General features: G+C 47.4%; 1 protein-coding gene across 4 annotated transcripts in view; it reads left to right on the forward strand.

Annotated features, from left to right (window-relative positions):
* Positions 1-2,261: 2,261 nt before the first annotated feature.
* The window catches only part of DNAH1 (dynein axonemal heavy chain 1), a 76,133-nt gene continuing 56,287 nt past the window's right edge, over positions 2,262-22,107 (forward strand). Inside the window, exons 1-8 of one of the 4 annotated variants that reach the window (XM_029918963.1) lie at positions 2,262-2,295; positions 3,698-4,052; positions 5,040-5,112; positions 6,297-6,471; positions 7,096-7,252; positions 8,121-8,253; positions 10,792-10,953; positions 11,555-11,807. In XM_029918963.1, the coding sequence (XP_029774823.1) occupies positions 3,717-4,052; positions 5,040-5,112; positions 6,297-6,471; positions 7,096-7,252; positions 8,121-8,253; positions 10,792-10,953; positions 11,555-11,807 (1,289 nt within the window). In that variant the 5' untranslated portion in view covers positions 2,262-2,295; positions 3,698-3,716. Of the gene's footprint in view, positions 2,296-3,697; positions 4,053-5,039; positions 5,113-6,296; positions 6,472-7,095; positions 7,253-8,120; positions 8,254-10,791; positions 10,954-11,554; positions 11,808-13,247; positions 13,462-22,107 lie in introns of those variants that run through there. The other 3 variants (XM_029918964.1, XM_029918965.1, XM_029918966.1) reach the window with 3 other exon arrangements.

Genomic DNA, 22,107 nt, shown 5'->3' on the forward strand with positions numbered 1-22,107 from the left:
AGAGATGGGCAGAGGACCCCCACTCACAAGCTCTTGCAGGAACCCAGTCTTTCCTATTTCAACAAGAGCAAGGCTGGCTTCACCTTCCAGCCCATACAGACCTCCCACTGCAGGAGGGGTGGGATCCCAGGGTGGGGTCATGGTACAGCCCCTGCTCCTCCCTCAGGGAACAAGTAGGTATGGTGGCCTCCAGGGCAGGGCAGGAAGAGCAAAGCCTGAACCCTTGCTGAAACATTGGAGAAGATGGAGGCATTAGAGGGTGGACGCTTGAGACCCAAGAGAGCAGGGACTGGCCCTAGTGTCCTGCCAGGGAGGGAGGGAGTGGGCATACCCACTGCCCACACTTAGGGACAAAGTTGAGGTGGCAGGACTGTTGGGAGAAGCAAGACCCCCTGGCTCTACCCCCCAGGTGAGGGACACAGTAGTGACTATCTCACCACGGTGGGCAGTGAGGGGATCTGTGAGCTGGACCTTCTGAGAGTAGACCCTTCCTGCAGTGGCTTATCCATCTGTCTGGCAGCCATGGCCCCTGTGATGTCATCAACCCACTGCGTTGCCTGGCAACTTTCCAGGATTAGCACTCTGCCCCTGTCATCCCTGACGTCCCACCATGGGCTGATGTTGCCCTGGCAACCCGGATGGGTACTGCAGCTTTTTGGACAGCTGTACCCAGTGTGGGAAGTGCCAGGAAAAAGCCGAGAAGCAGGTGCCTCTCTCTATGCCAAACGGGGTACACAGCCTATCCCCAGACCCACAAAGGAGCCAGCCTGCCCTAAGCAGGGCTTCAAGGGTTTTTGTCTCCTTGAAGAGCTTTGGTCACCTATGCCTCCAATCCCCCTCATACCCTTTCCTTTCTTCTATAGTGATCACTAAGCACCTACTGTGTGAATGCCAACAAGAAGAGCAAATAATACTACAGTTTGGGTTTAGGGAAAGTTGCACCAGCATTGGGTCTTGAAGGATAAATAGGAGTTGGCCAGGAGCAGGAGCTGGTGGAGAGAGGTGTTCCGGATAGGAAGCAGAAACCTGTACAAAGGCCAAATCAGCCACAGCTTACACTCTGCCTCTGGGCTCCTCGTGGCCTGGCCTCTCTGGCTCTCTATTTCAACAGACATTTTATGGCAGAAACCAGTTTAAATCTGAATGCTTAGTGCCCAGCACTGACTTGACACTAAGCCAGCATAACTAAAATGTCAAATAAAATTGGACATTTGTTGAATGAACCTCAGGTCCTTCTATCTCCCCCAACATCAACCTGTCTTACCAAGCCTCAGTTTCCCCATCTATGAAATGGAGCCAACATGGAGAAAGCTCTCTGGGTAAGGGTTCTCAGGTTGAGGTGGGGTGGTTTTTTAATTTTCTTTTTGTTTGTAACCCACCTCTTCCCCTGACCTCCCCCCACCCCCGTTTAAGACTAGTGCTGTGGACATCTGTAAATGTTCACATTTCTCAGTTGTTAGTATTGGACCACTTTTGCTTCATCTCCTCTCTAATCTATACTTATCTATATATAAATTTAGCCAAACCATTTGAGAGGAAGTCACAACAGCGGACATCCTGACATTTGTCCTGAAATTCTTCAGCCCACATCAGTTAAGACAAGGACAGTCTCCTATACAGCCACAATACCATTTTTCACATCTAAGAAAATGAACAGAAATTCAATATCCAGGACAGACAGGAAGATCAAAGCCTGAACTCACGCCAGGTCCTTGGAGCAGATGGGCTCGTGAGGCCAAAGATGGGGGGCAGGAGCACCCACTGCCCACCCTGAGGAGGCTGAGTTGCAATCTGGGGCAACCTGGGGTGTTTGTGTGTGTAAGCTGAACCTCCAGAGAACAGAAGTGACCCTTTTCACAGCAAGCTGACCATCTGGCCTGCCGCTGTGCTTAGATATGAACTTCGTTAGTTATTACCCCCAAATTATTCGCATAACTTTACTTTTTAGTTTATTTATTTATTTTTACCAGGATTCAATCAAAGTCCTCACACAAAGTTTGGCTGTTTTGTCTCTGTACTCTAGAAGAGTCAGGGAGGGGAGACGGGTAACGGAGCCCGGGTTTGACAGCCTAGAGGGCGGCCACTGTCCCCATTCAGCTAAGGAAAGCCAGGAGCACAGGGTGGGAGGAACCGAGTCCCAGTCTGAGTGTTGGGCGAGGGAGCATGCAGACCCACCCGGGGAGCGTTCAGAGGCGGAAGTCCCGCCCGCCGCACGAATGGTCCCGCCCCTTAGCAACAGGCCTGCGTCTCTCCCTAGAGACGGGCCACCAGATCGTCCTCTGCTCGTTGGAGCCGGTAAGTCGGTGGCCACTGAGGGATAGTAGGGCGAGCAGGAGCAGGGGCACCTCCATAAGGCACAGAGGGAGAGTGGACGGGGAGGAGGACGCCGTCTCGGCCCAGGGTCCACATTCCTGTCTCCGACTCTGTACACTCAGTTTCCTGAAACTTGGCCAGGGGGAAAGGAGGGAGGGGGAAGGGGAGGTCGCTGTTAAACCCTTGCAGGTAAGTCCGGTACTTACTAGACTGGCTTTTTGTCCTTCCCCCCACACACCGAGAATGTAGCCACAACTCCCCGCCCTGTGGAAGGCCCCTGCAGGCAAGGAGCCCGTGTCCTCATCAGCCACACAAGTGCTCTCCTCCATGCCCATCACCCATTTTCCCCTCTCCCCCAGCCCCACATCAATTTTCAGTTTGTTCTCTGTATTTAAGGGTCTCTTATGGTTTGCCTCCCTCCCTCTCTGTTTGTAACAAGATACCCTCTCTTTTTAATTGACATTGTTGTTGAGATGATTGTAGAATCACTCTATTTTTATTTTTGTACAAGTATTACATGAAAACCTCTTCATCACCATACCCTTGTCCAATTTCTTATAACTCTCCCCTGACCAAGGATTTCCCCCCAGTGATGCGTTTTGAGGTAGCCAAAAGCAGCAGTGGCTTGGCCAGGGATTGCTTGTCCCACAGTAAAAATTCTGCAGACACTTGTCCCTGGGATGGTGGATGTGCATGCAACCCCGTGGTGCATGTGCTATTCCTGCTGGGGAGACGGGAGGGGGCAGGCGGTGGGGGGGACGTATTGCATGAGCTGAGCACATCCTTCTGTAGCTGGCAGCGGGATCTGTGGGTCATGGGAAAGTCAGGATCCCTCCGGGGAGACTGTTTAGTCCCCTGGCTCCTGGGTTATGGTGTGGGGCAGGCAGAGGTGGGGGAGACAGTGTGTGGCCCAGCACCTCACAATGGGGAGACACAGGGCAGTCCATCTGGGCTGGGGGCACCAGAACTGTCTCCTGTTGAAAGTCATATTGGGGAAAACCAAACAGGACCTTTCACTGAGTGAACTCCGGGCCACTCTCCTTGTCCCCGTGCTGCCTCACATGGAGGAGGGGGGTGAGCAGGTGCAGAAGATGCACTGGAGCAGGGGCATCTGCAGAGCTTCCCTGACTTCCCTCAATCAGCCCCTGACTCTGGGGGCTCATTTCTCACATGCAACATCCAGGGAAGGCCCTGCTGTCTCCTGGTGGGACCTGCCCGGCACTGCGTGCTGTCCAGATTTGGAGAGCACTCCTTCCCTCCCCACCCTGTGCGTGGCAAGCTGTGGCTGGTTGCAGGATGTGGACGAGGCATGCCTGTGCCCTGGTGCTCCTGGGGGCTGAACAGAAGCCAGCAAGGGCCCAGTGATGCCACTATCTTCTCCTAGGAGTGCCCCAAGAAGCAGCATGGAGCAGCCGAACAGAGAAGGCCAAAGTCCAGGAAGGACCCCTCAGAGCCCACAGTGCAGCAGTACTCCTGTGGGCCAACAGTATAACCTAAGGAGGACCCAGGCAGCCCTAGAGTGTAACCTGGGGAAGATTCTTCAGGGACCAGATTTTGGGTCCAAGGCTCTAAGCCCTGACCCCAAGGCCCTACCTTCATCCCTGCCCCCATCCACACTCTCAGACTTGGGGCAGCCCTGGAAGTTGCCCCTGACAGACACTGAGAAGAAGTACCCCCTGATGAAGGAGCGTGGGTTCTACTCTGACATCCTCAGCCCTGGAAGCTCAGATCAAATGGGGGTGAGTGTGGCAGCTGTTCCCTACCAAGCCCAAGCCCTCCTTGTCACCCTTCCTTCCTTCCGTCCATCTCTCCATCAGTTCATTTGTTCATTTATCCATCTAGCCATCTGTCTAATAATTTGTCCATCCATCCATCCACCCACCATCCACCCACCCATCCATCCTTCTGACCATCCACCCATCTGTCCCTCCATCCATTGGTCCATTGATTCAATAATTCATTACTGAGTATCTCTTATGTGACAGGCCCTGGATTAAGCAGTGGTGACAGTGAGGATGAGACATCTATGCCCCTATTGTCATGGGGCAATGGCTTTGGTGGGGGAGTTGGGGAGGGGATCCTTGGACAGAGTGGCATCCTGTGTGTTTACTGGGTAGCCAGGAGGGATTGTGTTCCAGGCAGGGGAAACAGAAGGTACAGAGGCTTGGGGACCCTGACAGGGGCCATGGCCTGTGTAGGAAGGAGGAGAGAATGTGAGAGGGCAGATGGAGGCTTGGGGTAGGAGGCCGATGGACAGGGGATAACTAGGGGAGAGTTCAAAGAGCCCCGTAGTCCTGGACAGCCTAGGAAAGTTCTAGCTAGGACAGGCCAAGGGAGATAAAGCAAGGATCCATAGATGTCCACTATGCTAGGGGTGCCAGAGTTGCCCTTGGTGGGGGAGACATGCACAGAGACACCTGCTGGCCTTGTGGTCCTTTCATCTAGTGGCTCAGCCCCTAGACACAGCAGCTGGGTCCTCAGAGTGAGGAGGGAGCTGCGCAGGATCAGAAGCGGGTGAGGTCAGGGGTGTCCCAAGTGGCTGGCGCTTGTTGCCCACTATGACCTCTGAATGAGGAATTGTGGAAACTCACTGTTCTGCCCCATTCCCGTGCCCTTGGGTGTTCCCTTGTGGGCTTGGGGGAGACACTTGGCCTTGTGGTCACTCCCAGATCCTGCCTGTCCCCAGGATGTCTATATGCCCTCAGAGCTCTGGGATTTCATTTTAGGAGGTATGCCGTGGTCCCTGCATGAACCAAGATCTCCTGCAGCAGGCCGGCCTTGACAAGTTTACTCCAAAAGGTCAGTGCCTAGAAGGGCAGGGTGGATGAGTGGGTGCACTTAGAAGCAAGACCTCTGGTCTTAGATTGTTTCTTCTTGGCTTGGGATCTCAGTTTCCTCAGCTATAAAATGGGGGTAACAAGATGTAAGGTGCTTTGCAAACTAATGGTTAGTGCTCAGTGAGCCACAGCTTATGTTCCTCTTAGCTGAGCTATGACAAGGGCACCACAGTTGGGAGAGGGTGCTGCTGAGGGCCAGGGCATTGGTTCTCTGCCCAGCTGGGGAGACTAGAGTTTTCAGATGTGTAAAGTACATTTTCTACCTCCCCTGGTACATGAGCTTGGAGGAGGTCAGGGTTGTGTCTGAGTTTTCCCTGCTGGGACCCCAGTGTCTAGAACAGGGCCTGGTATGGGAAGGTGCCCAGAAGATCTCTGCTGAAGGGGGGAATGAGGACTCTCCTCTCAGGCTCTGTGCTGAGTCCTGTAAGGACTGGGGCAGGTCTGCAGAGTGCGGGGCAGTCTCCAGTGGCAGAGGGGAGACTAGGGCGGCTCCAGGAGAGGCAGCAAGGTGGGTGGGGCCCTGAATGAAGAATCCGGTGGGGGGCCCTTCCCACCTGGCTGGGAAGACAGGATACCCCCTTCGATCAGGCTCAGAGGTCCCAGCTGTCTGCCTCTCCTCCCCAGCCCCAAGAGAGGCCTGGCTCCTTGCTGGCCTTGCCCAGATTAGTCCTCTCAGTGCCCATGGACCTCGTGGGGTCTGTGAAGCCCGAGAAGCGGCCCAGGAAATATCACGTGTACATGCATTTGTGCTGTGAGCTGAGGATCCAGTCTATTGGGCTGTACCATCTCCCAGTCATCTGTGGCCCAGAAAATGCTTACAGAGCATTACAGAGCTTACAGGGCTGTGGGGGTGCTCCCACCATCTACAGTGGGGAGGGGTGGGGATGCTCAGCAGCTCTGCATCCCCACCCACCTGAGGAAAACCAGGACCAAAACACACCCTCTGGAGGCTCTTGTCTCTCCAGCTTTGCACACCCTTGAGTGCCTGGTGCCAAACCTGGCTTTTCAAAGCCACTGCCAGCCATAGGCAAGCTCTGAGCTTCCCTTGCCCCAGGACGTGCATATCCGGTACCTAGCACTTTGTCTTGGGGTGTATTGGGCTCTGGCCTGAGCCCCTGCCACTCCTGCCTGTGTCTCTGCCTGCAGTCAGAACCTTTGAGATTCCTGAGAACTTCAAGGAATATTTGGAGCAGGAGCGCATCGGGTCCACCACCCAGGTGCTCACCCAGACCGACTTCCCACTGCAGGCCTTCGAGCCCAAGGTGCAGGTGCCTTTCCTGGTGCTGCCAGGCCAGTGCCCTCGAAAGATTGAGATTGAGAGGTATGATCAGGTTGGCAGTGGGAGGGCTGGTCCCTTGGGGGGGCGGCATCCACACAACTCAAGGGACAAGGGATAGTAGGCAACTAGATGATCATCCTCATGGCAGAGGTTACTAAAATGGGTCTGTTTGCAAATCTTCTAGTCCTTTGGTTTCTTTTTTTGTTTTGTTTTAAGTTTTATTTATTTATTTTGAGAGACACACAGAGAATCCCAAGCAGGCACCATGCTGTCAGTGGAGAATGCAATGCAGGGCTTAAACTCACAAACCATGAGATCATGACCTGAGCCGAAATCAAGAGTTGGATGCTTAACGGACTGAACCACCTAGGCGTCTCACCCTTTGGTTTCTTTAATAGGAACAAATTGCTTTCCTTGCTGTAGAACTGGGGAGGGTGGCATTTAGGAATGGAACTACTAGACAGGACAGAGGGCAACTAGGGCCCAGGACATCAGCTGCAGCTACCACACCACTTCCTGATGAATTCCAGAGAGGTGAGGGGCTCTTGGAGGCATCCCTCAGCCACACCCCTCTCCACCACAACCCCATGCACCATTGCTGGCATCCATGAAGCCATCTCACGTGAGCTGAGCTGTCATGAGATTCCCTTGTCCCCCGTCGGCCAGGAGGAAGCGGCTGTACCTGAGTCTGGACATCGAGCAGTTACTGGCTCATGAAGGCATCGACTCTGACAAGCTCATGCCCAGGCACCCAGATCCCCACCACCTCCAGACCATCGAGCAGGGCCATGACCCGCTGTTTCCCATCTATCTCCCACTGAAGGTGAGCCTAGTTTCCATAGCAGGCTGATGATCAGGGGTGAGAGGTGTATAGGACCCTGGCGGAGAGATCAGACCTGAAAGGGGATCCGTGGCAATCATAAGCACTCACTTGTCAAGCATAGCTGGACCTCCCCACCAGGGGTTTTGAGCATTTAGGCTGGGACAGGAGAGGCCCCAGAACCCCTGAGATGCTGACTCTGCTTTTTTCTTGGGAGCCTGGGGAACCTGTGGATGCAATCTCTGTCCCCCCAACCACCAACCTCGAGGCACCAGAAGCAGCCCAATTGGACTGTGGAGGAGCATACAGACCTCACTGACCACTGCTTCTGGACTCACTGAGATGAGGGAACTGAGGTGGAGGAGGGCATCCTCGTAGCCCCTTTGGGATACCGATGAGGAAACCAAGTCCAAGGCGGAGAAAGAAGGAGCATAGCCTGTTCTAGCTTTGACTGAGCCTCCCCCACTTCCTCTCCAAGACCTTGAATACTCAAGGTCCTGACCACCCTGAATCTCCTTCATTTCTGCATGTAGGTGGAGTGCTCAGGAAAATCCAAGGGCCTCCTCTTCCTTTGGGCCTGAGCTAGATGATCCTTGGGCAGTGGGAAGAGTTCGTATCCTGCTCTGAGTCTCCAAATACTCCTCTGTTGGTATCAGGGTGGTCTGGTTGGGTAGGAATCCGGGTTTCACAGAGCCAGACCCCACAGACCCCTGTGAATAGTAGGGGAGACATTCAGCCCCATGGTCCCCAGTCTGTAGCTCCTGCATCTGAAGAGAACCCTACTTAAGAACCCTTAGCCTCTGCCACACCCAACCTATCGGCCCCTCTAGGGGAGAGTTGCCTCCTGTGCACCTCTGCACATTTCTTCCAGGTGTTTGACAATGAGGAGTTTGACTGCCGAACTCCCAGCGAGTGGATCAACATGGGCCTGGAGCCAGGGTCTCAGGACAGGAAACCTGTCCCTGGAAAAGCCCTCCTGCCCACTGATGACATCCTGGGACATGGTGAGCAGGGCCAGCATGGATGGGGGGCAGGATCCTGGTCTGCACCATCCCTGTCTGGCAAGCAGCCCAACCATTGGCTCCTGGGCTGCCCTGGAGCTGGCAGCTGTGGGAGGGGAGGGCCCCCACCTTTTGAGGTCTTCCAGCTGGGATACAGACTAAGGGGCTGGCCATATAGAGGCAAAAAAATACAAGGACCAGGGATAACATTGTGGGAGGGTTGGGGAAGGGACTACAGGATGGCGTCCAGTGTTTTAAAAAAAACTTTGATATGCAGGCCTGTTGGAAATGTTTAAATGTGTGCAAGGGGCACAGTTCAAGCCTTCCTTCCTGCCACCCAGAAATCACCATTGCTCTAGCTGTACCTGTGACCTCTCAGCTTGCACCTCTGCGTGGACAAGACACACCTTCCCGCTCACACACCTGCTTGCAAACACATGTTCACAATCATGCTTACCATCATACACACCGTCCCCCACCCTCACACATGTTTTCACCACACACACTCACACACTTCCCGTCACCCATTCACAGCCACTATTACCCTCCCTCCCAACACATGTACCTGCACTGATGCCCCACGGATGAGCTGTATCTCAGCCTTGTCTGTGTCTGTCCCTCCTTTGGCCCCACGTCTGCCCTGGGGCAGTGTTTGCTGCTGTAGGGAACTGGGCCAGGGTGACCTTTCTTCACTGCCGTCCTGGCCTGCATGAGTGAGCATCCAAGGAAGATCTGGGTTATAAGGTTTGAGACTGGAGGTGGCTGCCCCTCCGTGTAGGGCTGAGGGCCACTCTGCTTTCTGCCCCATGGTGGACACGCTGCTTCGGGACAGGGAGTGCCCACCCGCCGCCGCCCCCGGGGGCTGTGCCCAGGATTGAGAGCCATGCTGGTTGGTTTTAAGACTTCTCATCCTCCAGGGGGCCCCACAGCAAGTCCATTGAGCAGGCTGTAGGTTGATGTTTCGATTTAAAAACATGTTAATGCTGGAATCAATTTCTCTGAACTAGACAAGAAGCCCAGAATGTTCCCTTTACTTTGGACTTAATTACAAAAATAATTTAACTCAATTGTTCCCAGATCTCCAATTCCCAGCAATAAAACCAGAAAGTGTGGGGCTACATTAACCTTAAATGTACCAAGTACCAGCCTCCCCGAAGTGCATCTGCTTACACTCCTTCACGTGGGCCCTGGCCTTGGGCAGTGGCACTGGCGGGAGCAGGGCTGGCAGGGAGTGTTTCTGCCAGAGACCTCTGGTTTTCTGCTGGGGCCTTCTTGTGACATCGTCCTCTCTAAGTTAAGCCAAGGCAGAACAGCATTTTCAAAAAAGAAGCATATGGGAAGCGAAGGGGAAAGCAAACAGAACCAACGCCGTGAGATTGACCACAGCAAGTTCCTTCACGCATCCTTCCAGCATCAACCAGCACATTGGCAATTCCTCGGAGGTCTAGCTGTTCTCCTTCAACCCAGGCTGCAGAACCCATCAGCATATTTTAAGGCACTTCTGCTAGGCATGGTGCCATGTGCACCTTCCTTCTACAGCAGTGTTGTTGAGCACCTACTAGTTACCAGATCCCATTCTGGGTAAAGGACACACTGTGGCCAAGATGGACAGTGCTGCTCCTGCCTTGGGGAGCTGCCCCAGGTGTGAGGAGGCCAACCAGAACCAGGATTACATGTATACATAGTATGACTTCAGGATCTGTGAGGGACACAAAAGGGCAAACAAGTCACACAGTGCCTGGGACACTCTTTGAGGCAGAGATGCTTCTCTGAGAAGCCATTTGAGCAAGGAACAAATCGGTAATGAGGTGACCTGAGCAAAGACTATTCCAGGCAGAGGGTATAGCCAATGCAAAGTCCCTGAGGCAGGAGTAAGCTCCAAAGTCACGGGAATAGCCAGACATGTGGTATGGCTGGAGAGAGAAATGTATAGTGTGGGTGGTGGCAGGAGATGAGCTGGAGAGGCGGTGCAAAGCCTTTCAGTCCCAGAAGTGGGTGGGAGGCCTGTCCTGACCAAACAGTCCCTGAGGCCCACTTTGGGGCCACTGCAGGGCAACAATCTTTTACCTTGCCCTCACCTGTCCTGATATAAGGGGCCTAGGGGCTCAACTGCCACGTGGGAGTTGATTGCTGCCCATGGGAAAGGATTCACTCTGGTCTTGGTCACTTTGAAAGGGTCCAGGTCAGACATGATGAGCTTTACGGCTACATCATCACCAGGTCTCCGTGTGCCTGGGGCTTTGCTGCCTCCCGTCCTAGCCTTGCTGGCCTATGTCTCTGTCTACCCCAATGGGTCATGCAAAGCACAAGGACAAAGGCCTGGTCCTTCTGGCTCCTCCTGCTACCAGGGATTCCCCAAAGGCCAGCTCTGCTGGGACAAAGCAGGATCCCTGCTTTACTGGAACTAGAGGGGGTCATCCTGGTGGGAGGGAGGCCAGACCAACGGCCACTGAGACTTGTTCCCAGCACCTGCTGCCCACACTGAGAGTCCCCTACCCACCCTACAGCAGAGAGCACTGGTGGGTTCCCCTCCTGTTTCAGAGGACCCCAAAAGTCAGAAGCTGAAGTATGAATGGTGCAATGTTGGTGTCCTGGACTATGACAAAGAGAAGAAGCTGTACCTGGTGCACAAGACAGATGAGAACGGTTTGGTGCGAGATGAGACGGGGAAGCCCATTCTGAATGGAGGGGTCACTGCTGAAGGTACAGGCTCTCTGCCCCACCCCACGCAGACCCCCCACTCAGGACTGTGACTGAGGCCACCCCCCCAACCCATGGCACAGCCACATCAGGCCTGAATTCTTCCTTGCTGTGTATGTCCTGTGGCTGTGTGTCCCCTGACCAGTGAAAACCAGAGGACCCATCATTCAGAGACTCCAGGAAGGGCAAATGGCCATTATTTGATATGCCTGCTCTGAGCAGCTGGCAGTACCACTTCCAACATGATGCAGAGAAGGCATCCAAGGCCCATCGGTAATGATGTTTGCCTGGAGTGTGGCAGCGAGGAATGGGCATGTCAGCAGCTGCCCATGTGACTGTCTGTGCATAGCTCTTTATGGTTTCAAAACACTTTCTTCTTTTTTTTTTTCAAAGCGCTTTCACATCCATCCATGGCCAACTGTGAAGTGGGCAGGGAGAGGAGTATTATCATACCCATTCTGTGGATGTGATAGGGTGTCAGAAGAGGGAATCCACTTGTGCAGGGCCACCGTGCATCAGTAGCAGAGTCAGGTTAGAACCCAGTGTTCCAGCCCAGAGAGTCTGACTGTGTTGTACGTTCCCTTCTCTCTCCTGCCCGGCCCAGGAAGGCACCCCCTCCTCGCCTGCCAGTACTGGGTGCCTCGGATCCAGCTTCTCTTCTGTGCTGAGGACCCACGAGTGTTCACACAGCGTGTGGTCCAGGCCAATGCCCTGCGCAAGAGCACAGAGGCTTTGCTGCTGTACAATCTGTATGTGGACTGCATGCCCTCCGAGGGCCACCAGCTCATCAACGAGCAGAGCCTAAGCAGGATCAAGCAATGGGCCATGAGCACACCCCGGATGCGCAAAGGGCCCTCGTGAGTCTCCACCGGACCCTTCCCTATCCCCACTTCCTCCAGGAGCCTGGTGGGGTTGGGGGGCAGTGCTCCCTCCATGCTGACCTGTGGGCCCTGTCACCCACTGCACTGTGCACTTCTTGGCCCCCAAGTAATGTCATGTTCATCTCCAGATCTCTCATTATCAGTATCAACTCATGGATTCTTATTCTATTCAAAGGGATAGAGCCTATTACTACAATTTTTTAAATTTGGAGCCCAAATTGTCCCAGATTTGGCCAGAGAGAGTCTCTTCAAGCTGATTTCTGTGTCCTTCTGATACGTTCCTATTGTTGTTTGCGTGTGTCTTTAATTTTGGACATAGTAAGAAGTTCTGGGCTCACCTTGTACTTCCCCAGATCCAGCCCTGAAATCAGCTATTTCTCCGAGGACCCCTGGTTCCTTTCAGTGGAAAATGATTGCTGTGAGGCTCTTATGCCAGAAAAATCTGGGAAATATATATATTATTATACTATGTCATTTTATTATTACATTACATAGCATTACATTGCATATTACCTCCCCCCCCACACCCATGTCTAATTCTATCTATCTGTTAAAAACCATGGGTTCCTAATGATACCTTCAAATTGACTCCAACACCACACAGCTCATTCTCATTTATACATATTTCTTACTTCTTTCTCCAGAAGAAAACCCGTTCCCATTGTTCATAGTATATTTATTTGTTCAGTCCTAGAATACACAGAACGTAGTATCAAACTGCTAATTCATACTCTGGAAGAAAAGCCTTACTAAGTAGACTTCGATACAGTGTTCTTTTTCTCTTTACCCTGGAGGCATTTAGTCCAAATACTATATTCAAGTGACTTGGTTTAGCTCTTCACACCCCCTTCAGTGGGATATGCTAATCTGATGAAATACAGCGTGGTGGTGGTCCATTTCTTGTATGTATATAATGTATATATTCTCTGTGTCTGTTTCTCTCAGTGATATGCAGTATTCATAAAGGATTCTTGGATCTGTCACTCTTCACCTCCATTCATTCTATCCTATCCACGTCTTCCCCTTCCCACCCTGTTCCCACTACATGCCCATAGGTAACCAGTATCATTAGCTTCTGGTTTATCCTGTCTGTACACAAATGAGCAAGTGCATTTTCTTATACTCCCTTCCTTCTTACTTGAAGAGCAGCACACTATAGATATCCTTTTGTCCTTTGCCTTTCTCACTTACAGTACATCCTGGAAATCAATCCCTACGAGTTCACTGAGACTGCCTTCATCCCTTTTTTTTATAGCTGTGTAGTAGTCTCTTGTATGAATGTGCCCTGTGCCATCACTGACTCAGCCGTTCTCTAATATGTAGGCATTTCTGTCATTTCCAGTATGTTGCAATCACAAACAGTACTACAGTGACTAACCCTGTGCATTTACATGTTCATATTGATGGAGAGGTAGCTTTAGGGTAAATTCTGAGAAGCGGGATTGCTGCGTCCGAAGGTAAGCGCAGATGTAGTTTTGTCAGCTGTCGCCAAATTTCCCTCCGGAAGCATCGCTCCACTTCGCATCCCTGCGAGCAGTGTGTGAGTGCCGTTTCCCCCACAGCCTTGCTGAGGATATGTTGTCGTGCCATATGATTTTCTGCCATTCTGGAAGATAAGTAAGGAAGCGAGGTAAATCAGGCTGAAGTGTTATATGGGAGGCCGTACATGTTTTCCATCTTTTCACATGATTAAGGGCAACTTGTATATATTTTTGTGACTCATCTATTCATGTCTTTTGCCCATATTTTTCTCTCAGGCATTTGGGCTTTTTTCCTCCCTCTAATTTTGAGTTCTTTCTATATTAGGGATATCCTACATCTGTGATGTCTGTTGTAAATATTTTTTCCCGGTTTCTCAGTTGTATTATTACTTTTCTTATGGTAATTTTTGCAGTATAACCTATAAAATATTTATGTACTCAATGTTATTAATCATCTCTTCTATTGCATCTAGATTTTGAGTCACAGTTAGATGACATTTCCCCTCAGTGAGGGTTTCTTCCAGCACTTACATGGTTTCATATCCTTGTTCCATCCTTATTTTTTAATGTTTATTTATCTATTTTTGAGAGAGAGTGTGTGAGCAATAGTGGGGGAGGGGCAGAGAGAGAGAGAGAGAGAGAGAGAGAGAATCCCAAGCAGGCTGCATGCTTTCAGCCCAGAGGCCAACACAGAGCTCACTCTCATGAATGGATGGCATCTCGGAGCCACAATCAAGAGTTGAATTCTTTTTTTTTTTAATTTTTAACATTTATTTATTTATTTTTCTATAATAGTTTATTGTCAAATTAGTTTCCATATAACACCTAGTGCTTCTCCCCACAAGTGCCCCCCACCATGACCATCCCCCCTCCCCCTCCCCCTTCAGCCAGGCAGAGAAGGATAGATACCATATGTTTGCATTTATTTATTTTTTGAGAGACAGAGAGAGACAGATCATGAGCAGGGAATGGGCAGAGAGAGAGGGACACACAGAATCTGAAGCAGACTCCAGGCTCTGAGCTGTCAGCACAGAGCCTGACGCGGGGCTCGAACCCACGAACTGTGAGATCATAACCTGAGCCAAAGTTGGACACTCAACCAACTGAGCCACCCAGGTGCCCCAAGAATCAAATTCTTAACCAACTGAGTTGCCCAGGCTCCCCTCTTTATATATGGTGTGTGGTATGGAGCCAGTTTTATCTTTTTCTAAATAACCAGCACTTATTAAGTGGTTTATTAAAAGCCCATCAGCATTTATTAAAACCTCCATCTTTAGCCCAGTGGTTCAAGATGCTACCTTTATCATACACTAACTAATTTTCAGATACACTGAGGTCTATTTGTGGACTTTCTGCTCTCTTCCTCTGTTCCATTGGTCTATTTGTGTAGTTGGACTGTGATTTAAGTACAGATGTTTTACAGTATTTTTAAATGTCTTGTAGGACCAGCCCCCCCTTGGTAGCTTTTCCCTTTCAGTGTTTTCTTGGCTATTCTGGCATGTGTTTGTTTGTTTGTTTGTTTGAATGGGTTATTTCTTAAAACTGCGGCAAAATAGACATAATGTAAAATTTACCATTTTAACCGTTTTTAAGTGTACAGATCAGTGGCATTAAGTGCATTCACATTGTTGTGCAACCATCACCATCATCCATCCACAGAACTTTGCGAAACTCTATACTCGTTAAACAGTAACGCCCCATTCCCATCGTCCTCCAACCCCTGGCAAGCACCGGATCTCTATGAATCATACAGGATTTGACCTTTTGTGTCTGGCTTATTTCACTGAGCACAATGTCTTCTAGGTTGTTCACACTGAAGTATGTGTCAGAATCTCTTTCCATTAAAAGGAAACAAATCCCTTGAACGTTCCATTGTATGCACATTCCACATGTTATGTATCCGTTCATCTGCTGATGGCCACTTGGGCTGCTTCCGTCTTTTGGCTCTTGTGCCTGATGTGAGCACAGGTGTACAAATATCTCCTCATGTCCTTACCTTCAGTTCCTGTGGGTGTATACCCAGAAGTGGACTTGCTATCCATGTGGTGATTTTATTTGTTGCTGTTGCTTAGTTTTAATTTCATAATCATAATGTTAAATTTGCAATCTAGCTAGACTTGAAGGGGGATAAGGAAAACATGGAACCAAAGAGCTGCAGTGAGAGCACATACTATAGGCTATTATGAGCAGATAGGAGAAGGAACAGTCTTGTAGTTAAGATAAAGCACACATCCATTTTTTTTTCTTTTATGGCTTATTGTCAAATTGGTTTCCATATAACACCCAGTGCTCATCCCAACAAGTGTCCTACTCCATGCCCATCAGCCCCCTTGCCCTCTCTCCCACCCCCATCAGCCCTCAGTTTGTTCTCAGTATTCAAGAGTCTCTCATGGTTTGCCACTCCTCTTCCCAACTATTTTTTTTCCTTCTCCTCCCCCATGGTCCTCTGTCAACTTGTTAAGTTTTTCCTGTTCCGCCTATAAGTGAAAACATATGGTGTCTGTCCTTCTCTGCCTGACTTATTTCGTGTAGCATAACACCCTTGAGTTCCATCCACGTTGCTACAAATGGCCAGATTTCATTCTTTCTCATTGCCATGTAGTATTCCATTGTATAGATAAACCACATCTTCTTGATCCATTTATCAGTTGATGGACATTTAGGCTCTTTCCATGATTTGGCTATTGTAGAAAGTGCCGCTATGAACATTGGGGTACATGTGCCCCTATACATCAGCACTTCTGTATCCCTTGAGTAAATCCCTAGCAGTGCTATTGCTGGGTCATAGGGGAGTTCTATTGATAGTTTTTTTAGGAACCTCCATGCTGTTTTCCAGAGTGGCTGCACCAGTTTACATTCCCACCAACAGTGTAGGAGGATGCCCATCTCTCCACATCCTCGCCAGCATCTATAGTCTCCTGATTTGTTCACTTTAGCCACGCTGACCGGTGTGAGGTAGTATCTCAGAGCACATATCCAATTTATTAGAGTAGTTCACAGTTGGCAATGGTGAACTTCTTGCTGGTCTTGCCAGCCCTGGACCCAAAGCGCTCCTTGGTTTCCATGGTATTTATGCCCTCTTTCACCTTGCCAAAGACCACATTCTTGCCACCCAAACATTCAGTCTTGGTAGTGTGGCTGAAAACCTGGGAATTGTCTGTATTGGGTCTAGCATTTGCCATGGATGAGACACCAAGATCTGTGTGCATCAGGATGAAATTCTCATTATCAGATTTCTCCCCTAGATGGATTTGTTACCAGTGCTGCTATGACATGTGAAGCCACCACCCTCACACACAAACCCTGGAATAATTCTGTGAAAGTGGGAACCTTTATAAGCAAATTCTTTTCTCTCTAGTCCTCAGAGCACAGACGTTTTTGGCCATCTTTGGAACTTTGCCAAGGGCTCATGGTTGATGGCAAATGTAGAAGACCATCATGGGGTTGACCACGCTGGGGTGGCACAGGGCAGCTCTTGGTGGGATCAGCAGCATCTGCAAAGCCCTATTTTTAATTTTTGGGACACCATCATCCAGCTGCATAGCAGCTGCACTGTTTTATATTCCCACCAGCCGGGCACAAAGGTTTCAGTTTCTTCACATCCTCACCAATGTTTCTTTTCTTTTTTTCTCTCTGTATAATAGTCATCCTAATGGATGTGAAGTGGTATTCCATTGTGGTTTTAATTTGCATTTCCCTAATGACTAGTGATGTTGGCATCTTTTCATGTGTTTATTGGCCATTTGTAGATCCTTCTTTGGAGAACTATTAAAAATCTTTGCCCATATCTGAATCTAGTTGTTTGGTTTTTGTTGTTGAGTTTTATGAGTTGTCTATATATTCTGGATACCAGTCCCTTATCAGATATGTGATACTTTCTCCCATTTCATAGTTTGCCTTTTTATTCTGTTGATAGTGTCCTTTATGTTACTGGGACACAAGGCTTTTCATTTTGATGAATTCTGATTTGTCTTTTTTTCTTTTGTTGCCAGTGCCTTTGGTGTCATAGCCAGAAGATCATGGCCAAGTTCAGTGTCATGAAGCTTTCCCCCGTGTGTTCTAAGAGTTTTATAGTTTTAGCTTTTACATTAGAGTTTTGATCCATTTTGAGTTAATTTTTGTATATGGTGTTACATAAGAGTCCAACTTTCTTCTTTTGCATGCGGATATCCAGTTTTCTCAGCACAATGTGTTGAAAAGACTGTTCTTTCCCCCATTAAATGGTCTTGGCACCTCTGTCAAAAATCATTTGACCCATATATATTCCAGAAGTTATTTCAGAACTATTTATTCTAGTCCTTTGGTCTATATGTCTTTATGCCAGTACTATACTGTTTTGATTACTGAAGCTTTCCAGTAAGTTTTGAAATCAGGAAGTGTGTCTTCCCACTTTGTTCTTTTTTAAGATCATTTGGCTATTTGGGTCCTTTGAGATTCCATATGAATTTTAGGATGGATTTTTCTATTTTTGCAAAAAATGTTGTTGAGATTTTGATAAGAATTTGCGTGCTTATTTTCCCATGAGCATTATATCAACTCCTCTAGCTCCAGTTTAAGCACACTTAGCATTTTTGATGGGATTGCATTATATTTTTTAACTACCTTAAGTATAGCCAGTGTCTTTAGGATATTTTAACTGTCCTATCCAAGAACAAAGAGTGGTCATTCCTTTGTTCAAGACTACTCTCAGGAGCACCTGGGTGGCTCAGTTGGTTGAGCATCCGACTCTTGATTTCACCTCAGGTCATGATCCCAGTGTTGTGGGATCAAGCCCTGTGTCAGGCTCTGTGCTGAGTGTGGAGACTGCTTAAGATTCTCTCTTTCCCTCTACCTCTCTCCCACACTCTTGTGTGCACTCTTTCTCTCTCTTGAAAAAAAAAAAGATAACTTTTGTGTTTTTCAGGAATGCTTTAAGTTTTTCTCATATAGATTTTGCATATTTCTTATTATTTTGTCTTCTTTGTTATTACAAATAAGATTTTCTCTACTATTGCTTCTACTGATTTTTGTATGCTAATTTTACATCCTATTACAAACAATCCTTACTGAATTGTTTGAATGTGTTTTATTACTGATTCTCCAGGGTTTTCTTTTCTTTTTATTATTTTTTTAAGTTTGCTTACTTATTTTGCGAAAAAGCACGAGCAGGGGAGGGGCAGAGAGAGAGAGAGAGAGAGAGAGAGAATGAGAGAGAGAAAGAGAGAATCCCAAGCAAACTCCACACTGTCAGCAAAGCAACATGGGACTTGAACTCAGGGCTTGAACTCATGAAACTGAGATCATGAGCTGAGCTGAAATCAAGAGTTGAGTGTTTAACTTACTGAGCTGCCCAGGTACCCCCTCCCTTCTCCAGGGCTTTCTAAGTATACATTACCTGTAAATAGAGAGAATTTTACTTATTCTTCTCCAATTCTTATCCCTCTAATCACTTTCTCTTGTCTAATTGCATTTTCTAATACTTCCAGTACAATATTGAATAGTAGTGGAGATGGTAGGCATCCCTACGTTGTTTCTAATATTAGTGGAGGTACCTCTAGTAAGTTTCACCCTTAAGAAAATGCTAACTTTAAGGGCGCCTGGGTGGCTCAGTTGGTTAAGCCTCTGATTTTGGCTCAGGTCATGACCTCTCAGTTTGTGAGTTCAAGGCCTGCATCGGGCTCTCTGCTCTCAGCACAAAGCCTGCTTTGGATTCTCTGTCTCTCTCTCTGTCCCTCCCCTGCTCTCATTCTCTCTCTCAAAAAATAAACATTAAAAAAAGAAAAAAAATGCTAGCTTTAGGACTTTATTTAACAACGTATCCATTGAAACTTCTGTTTTCTTAAGTGTTTATTTATCACAGGCTTTAAAAATACCTATGGAGGGAGGGTGCCTGGATGACTCAGTTGGTTAAGTGTCTGACTTCCGCTCAGGTCATAATCTCATGGTTCATGGGTTCAAGTCCTGCCATTGAGCTCTGTGCTGACAGCTTGGAGCCTGGAGCCTGCTTTGGATTCTGTGCTCTCTCTGCCCCTCCCCTGTTCATGTTCTGTCTCTCTTTCTCTCTCTCTCAAAAAAAAATGATAATAATAAAGTACTTATGGAGATAATCACATATTTTTTCTCCTTTGATCTATTAACATAGTGTATTTTATTCATTGATTTCCTAATATTGAATTCCTTGTATTCCTTTAATAAATCTCACCTGGCCATGACATATTATTATTTTTTAAACTATGGTATTGTTGGGTTCAATTGGTTAGCATGCTTTCTAGAGCTTTTGCATTGATGGAAGGGATGTTAGTCTATAATATTTTTCGTACTGTCTTTATCAAGTCTGAAGTAAGTTATACTTGCTTCATAAGAAGAATATTGATGTTTTCCTTCATTTTCCATAATCTGGAAAAAGTTTTGGTGTATTGAGGCTATCTGGTTATTCCCTTCTGCAGTTATTTGGACATGATGTTTTTGGTAGGATAGTCCTCTAGAAGTTTTGTTTTTTTTTTTACAGGACTTGGTCTATTTAAGCTTTGTAGTCCCATTTTGGGGGTCCATTTTGGCATACTTTCTTTCTCTAAAAAGTCATCCATGTTTTTCTAGGTTTTAAAATGTATTCCCATAGAATTTTGCAAAGTGGTCTCTTATGATTTAACATTTTTTTCCTGTTTCAATGTTGACTTCCCCTTATCATCCTTTTGTTTCTTTTCAAATTTTGTTTAAATTCTAGTTAATATGCTGTCACTTCTTAATTTGTAAAATTATGCTCTCCTCCTTTCTTTGCTTTATTGAGTTACTTAGTGATTTGTTTGGTGTGTTAATTTTTTAAAAATAGTAATTAGATTTATTAACTTGACTGTTTACTATATCTACCTCATTAATTTCTACTTAAAATTTTTTAAACTGTTTTTTATTTATTTTTGAGAGACAGAGAGAGACAGCACAAGCAGGGGAGGGTCAAAGAGAGAGGGAGATACAGAATCTGAAGCAGGCTCCAGGCTCTGAGCTAGCTGTCAGCACAGAGCCTGACGAGGGGCTCAAACCCATGAACTGTGAGATCATGACCTGAGCCGAAGCCGGACTCTTAACTGACTGACCCACCCGAGCGCCCCTAATTTCTACTTTTATTATTTCCTTTATTGTGCCTCTTTTTGGCTTGTATTTTGTTATGTTTATAATGTGTGTGGGTGTGTGCACATGTAGTAGGAATTTAACTCACTTATTTACCTTCTTACTGATAAATGTATTTAAGGTTAATGAACTTTCTTCTGATAACTGCTTAAAAAATAGTCCACAGATTCTGATATGTAGTATTTCTTTTTTTTTAATTCCAAAAATTTGGTTTGTATTTTTCATTTCATTAGGCAGTTGTTTAGGGACACCTAGGTGGCTCAGTCATTTAGGTGTCCGACTCTGGCTCAGGTTATGGTTTTGCAGTTCATGGGTTCAAGTCCAGCTTTCTGCTGTCAGCACAGAGTCCAATTCAGATCCTCTGTCCCTCTCTCTGCCCTTGTCCCTGCCTCTGCTCGCTCCCTCTCCCTCTCCATCTTTCAAGAATAAATAAACATTAAAAAAAGAGAATTGTTTAATGTCAGGTTTCACAATTTCCATGTGGAAAGGACTTGTTAAAATTTGTTGTTGATAATTTTTACTTTTATTGCATTGAGATTGGGGAGTGTTATTTATAATATTTCTACTCTACAGAACTTGCTGATGTTCTCTGTGACCTAATATATAGTCAGTTTTTTGCTGAATGTTCCATTTGCATGTGAGAAGAGGTGTATCCCTGTAGTTACGGTATAAGAGTTTTATATACACATAAAAAAATCTCTTATTATGTTATTTATGTCTTCTGTATCATTAATTATTTTTGCCCACAGAGAGTAGTGTGTTACACTATCATTATCAATTATGGCTTTTAGCATTAAAAAGTGTCTTTGAGGACTCTGCCTGGGTGGCTCAGTCAGTTGAGCATCTGACTCTTTTGCAGGGTGATGTCGGAAAGAGCCCAATGCCGAATAGAAGCGAGGCATGATTTTTACAGCCGTGTGCTTTTATTTGTGGCTGGGCCAAACCTGATCTCCCTGGTGTTAAGGAGCAGAGAATGGCCCCAGACAAAGGCGGCAGTGACAAAGGCGGCAGTGAGATTATATGGACAGAATATGTCATTATTTAGTTAACCAATTACATTCACAGCACTCCTTGGTAGCCAATTACATTGTAATACACAGCCGTTAGTTTTGGTGGGAACCTATTATTTTAAAGTTCTTTGTCCCTTTAAAATGACCAATCAGGGGCGCCTGGGTGGCTCAGTCAGTTAAGTGGTTAAGCGTCTGACTCCAGCTCAGGTCATGAATTCACGGTTCGTGGGTTCGAGCCCCGCATCGGGCTCTGTGCTGACAGCTAGCTCAGAGCCTGGAGCCTACTTTGGATTCTGTGTGTCCCTCTCTCTCTGCCCCTCCACTGCTCATGATCTGTCTCTCAAAAATAAATAAATGTTAAAAAATAAATAAAATAAAATGACCAATCATAGTTAGATACCTATGATACTGCGAGAGACAGAGACTAGGTGACTTTCACCTGTGAACTTTGCTTCAGCCAGGTCTTAGTAGGGGGGTAGGGTTACTTAACAGAATCTTGAAAAACAAGTTAAACTTCAGGTTACAATGTCTGTTATTGAGTTACATTCTTAGAGTCTTTCCAGATTGCCCAGTCTTCAATTATTTACCAGCATGGGAGTTTATTTTATTTTTTATTTTTATTTTTTCTCATCCTTACTTTATTTTTTTTAAACATAAGCAGGATTACGTTTTTATTTATTT

This window comes from Suricata suricatta, chromosome 12 (genome assembly GCF_006229205.1).
Source record: "Suricata suricatta isolate VVHF042 chromosome 12, meerkat_22Aug2017_6uvM2_HiC, whole genome shotgun sequence".
Classification (NCBI taxonomy): domain Eukaryota; kingdom Metazoa; phylum Chordata; class Mammalia; order Carnivora; family Herpestidae; genus Suricata; species Suricata suricatta.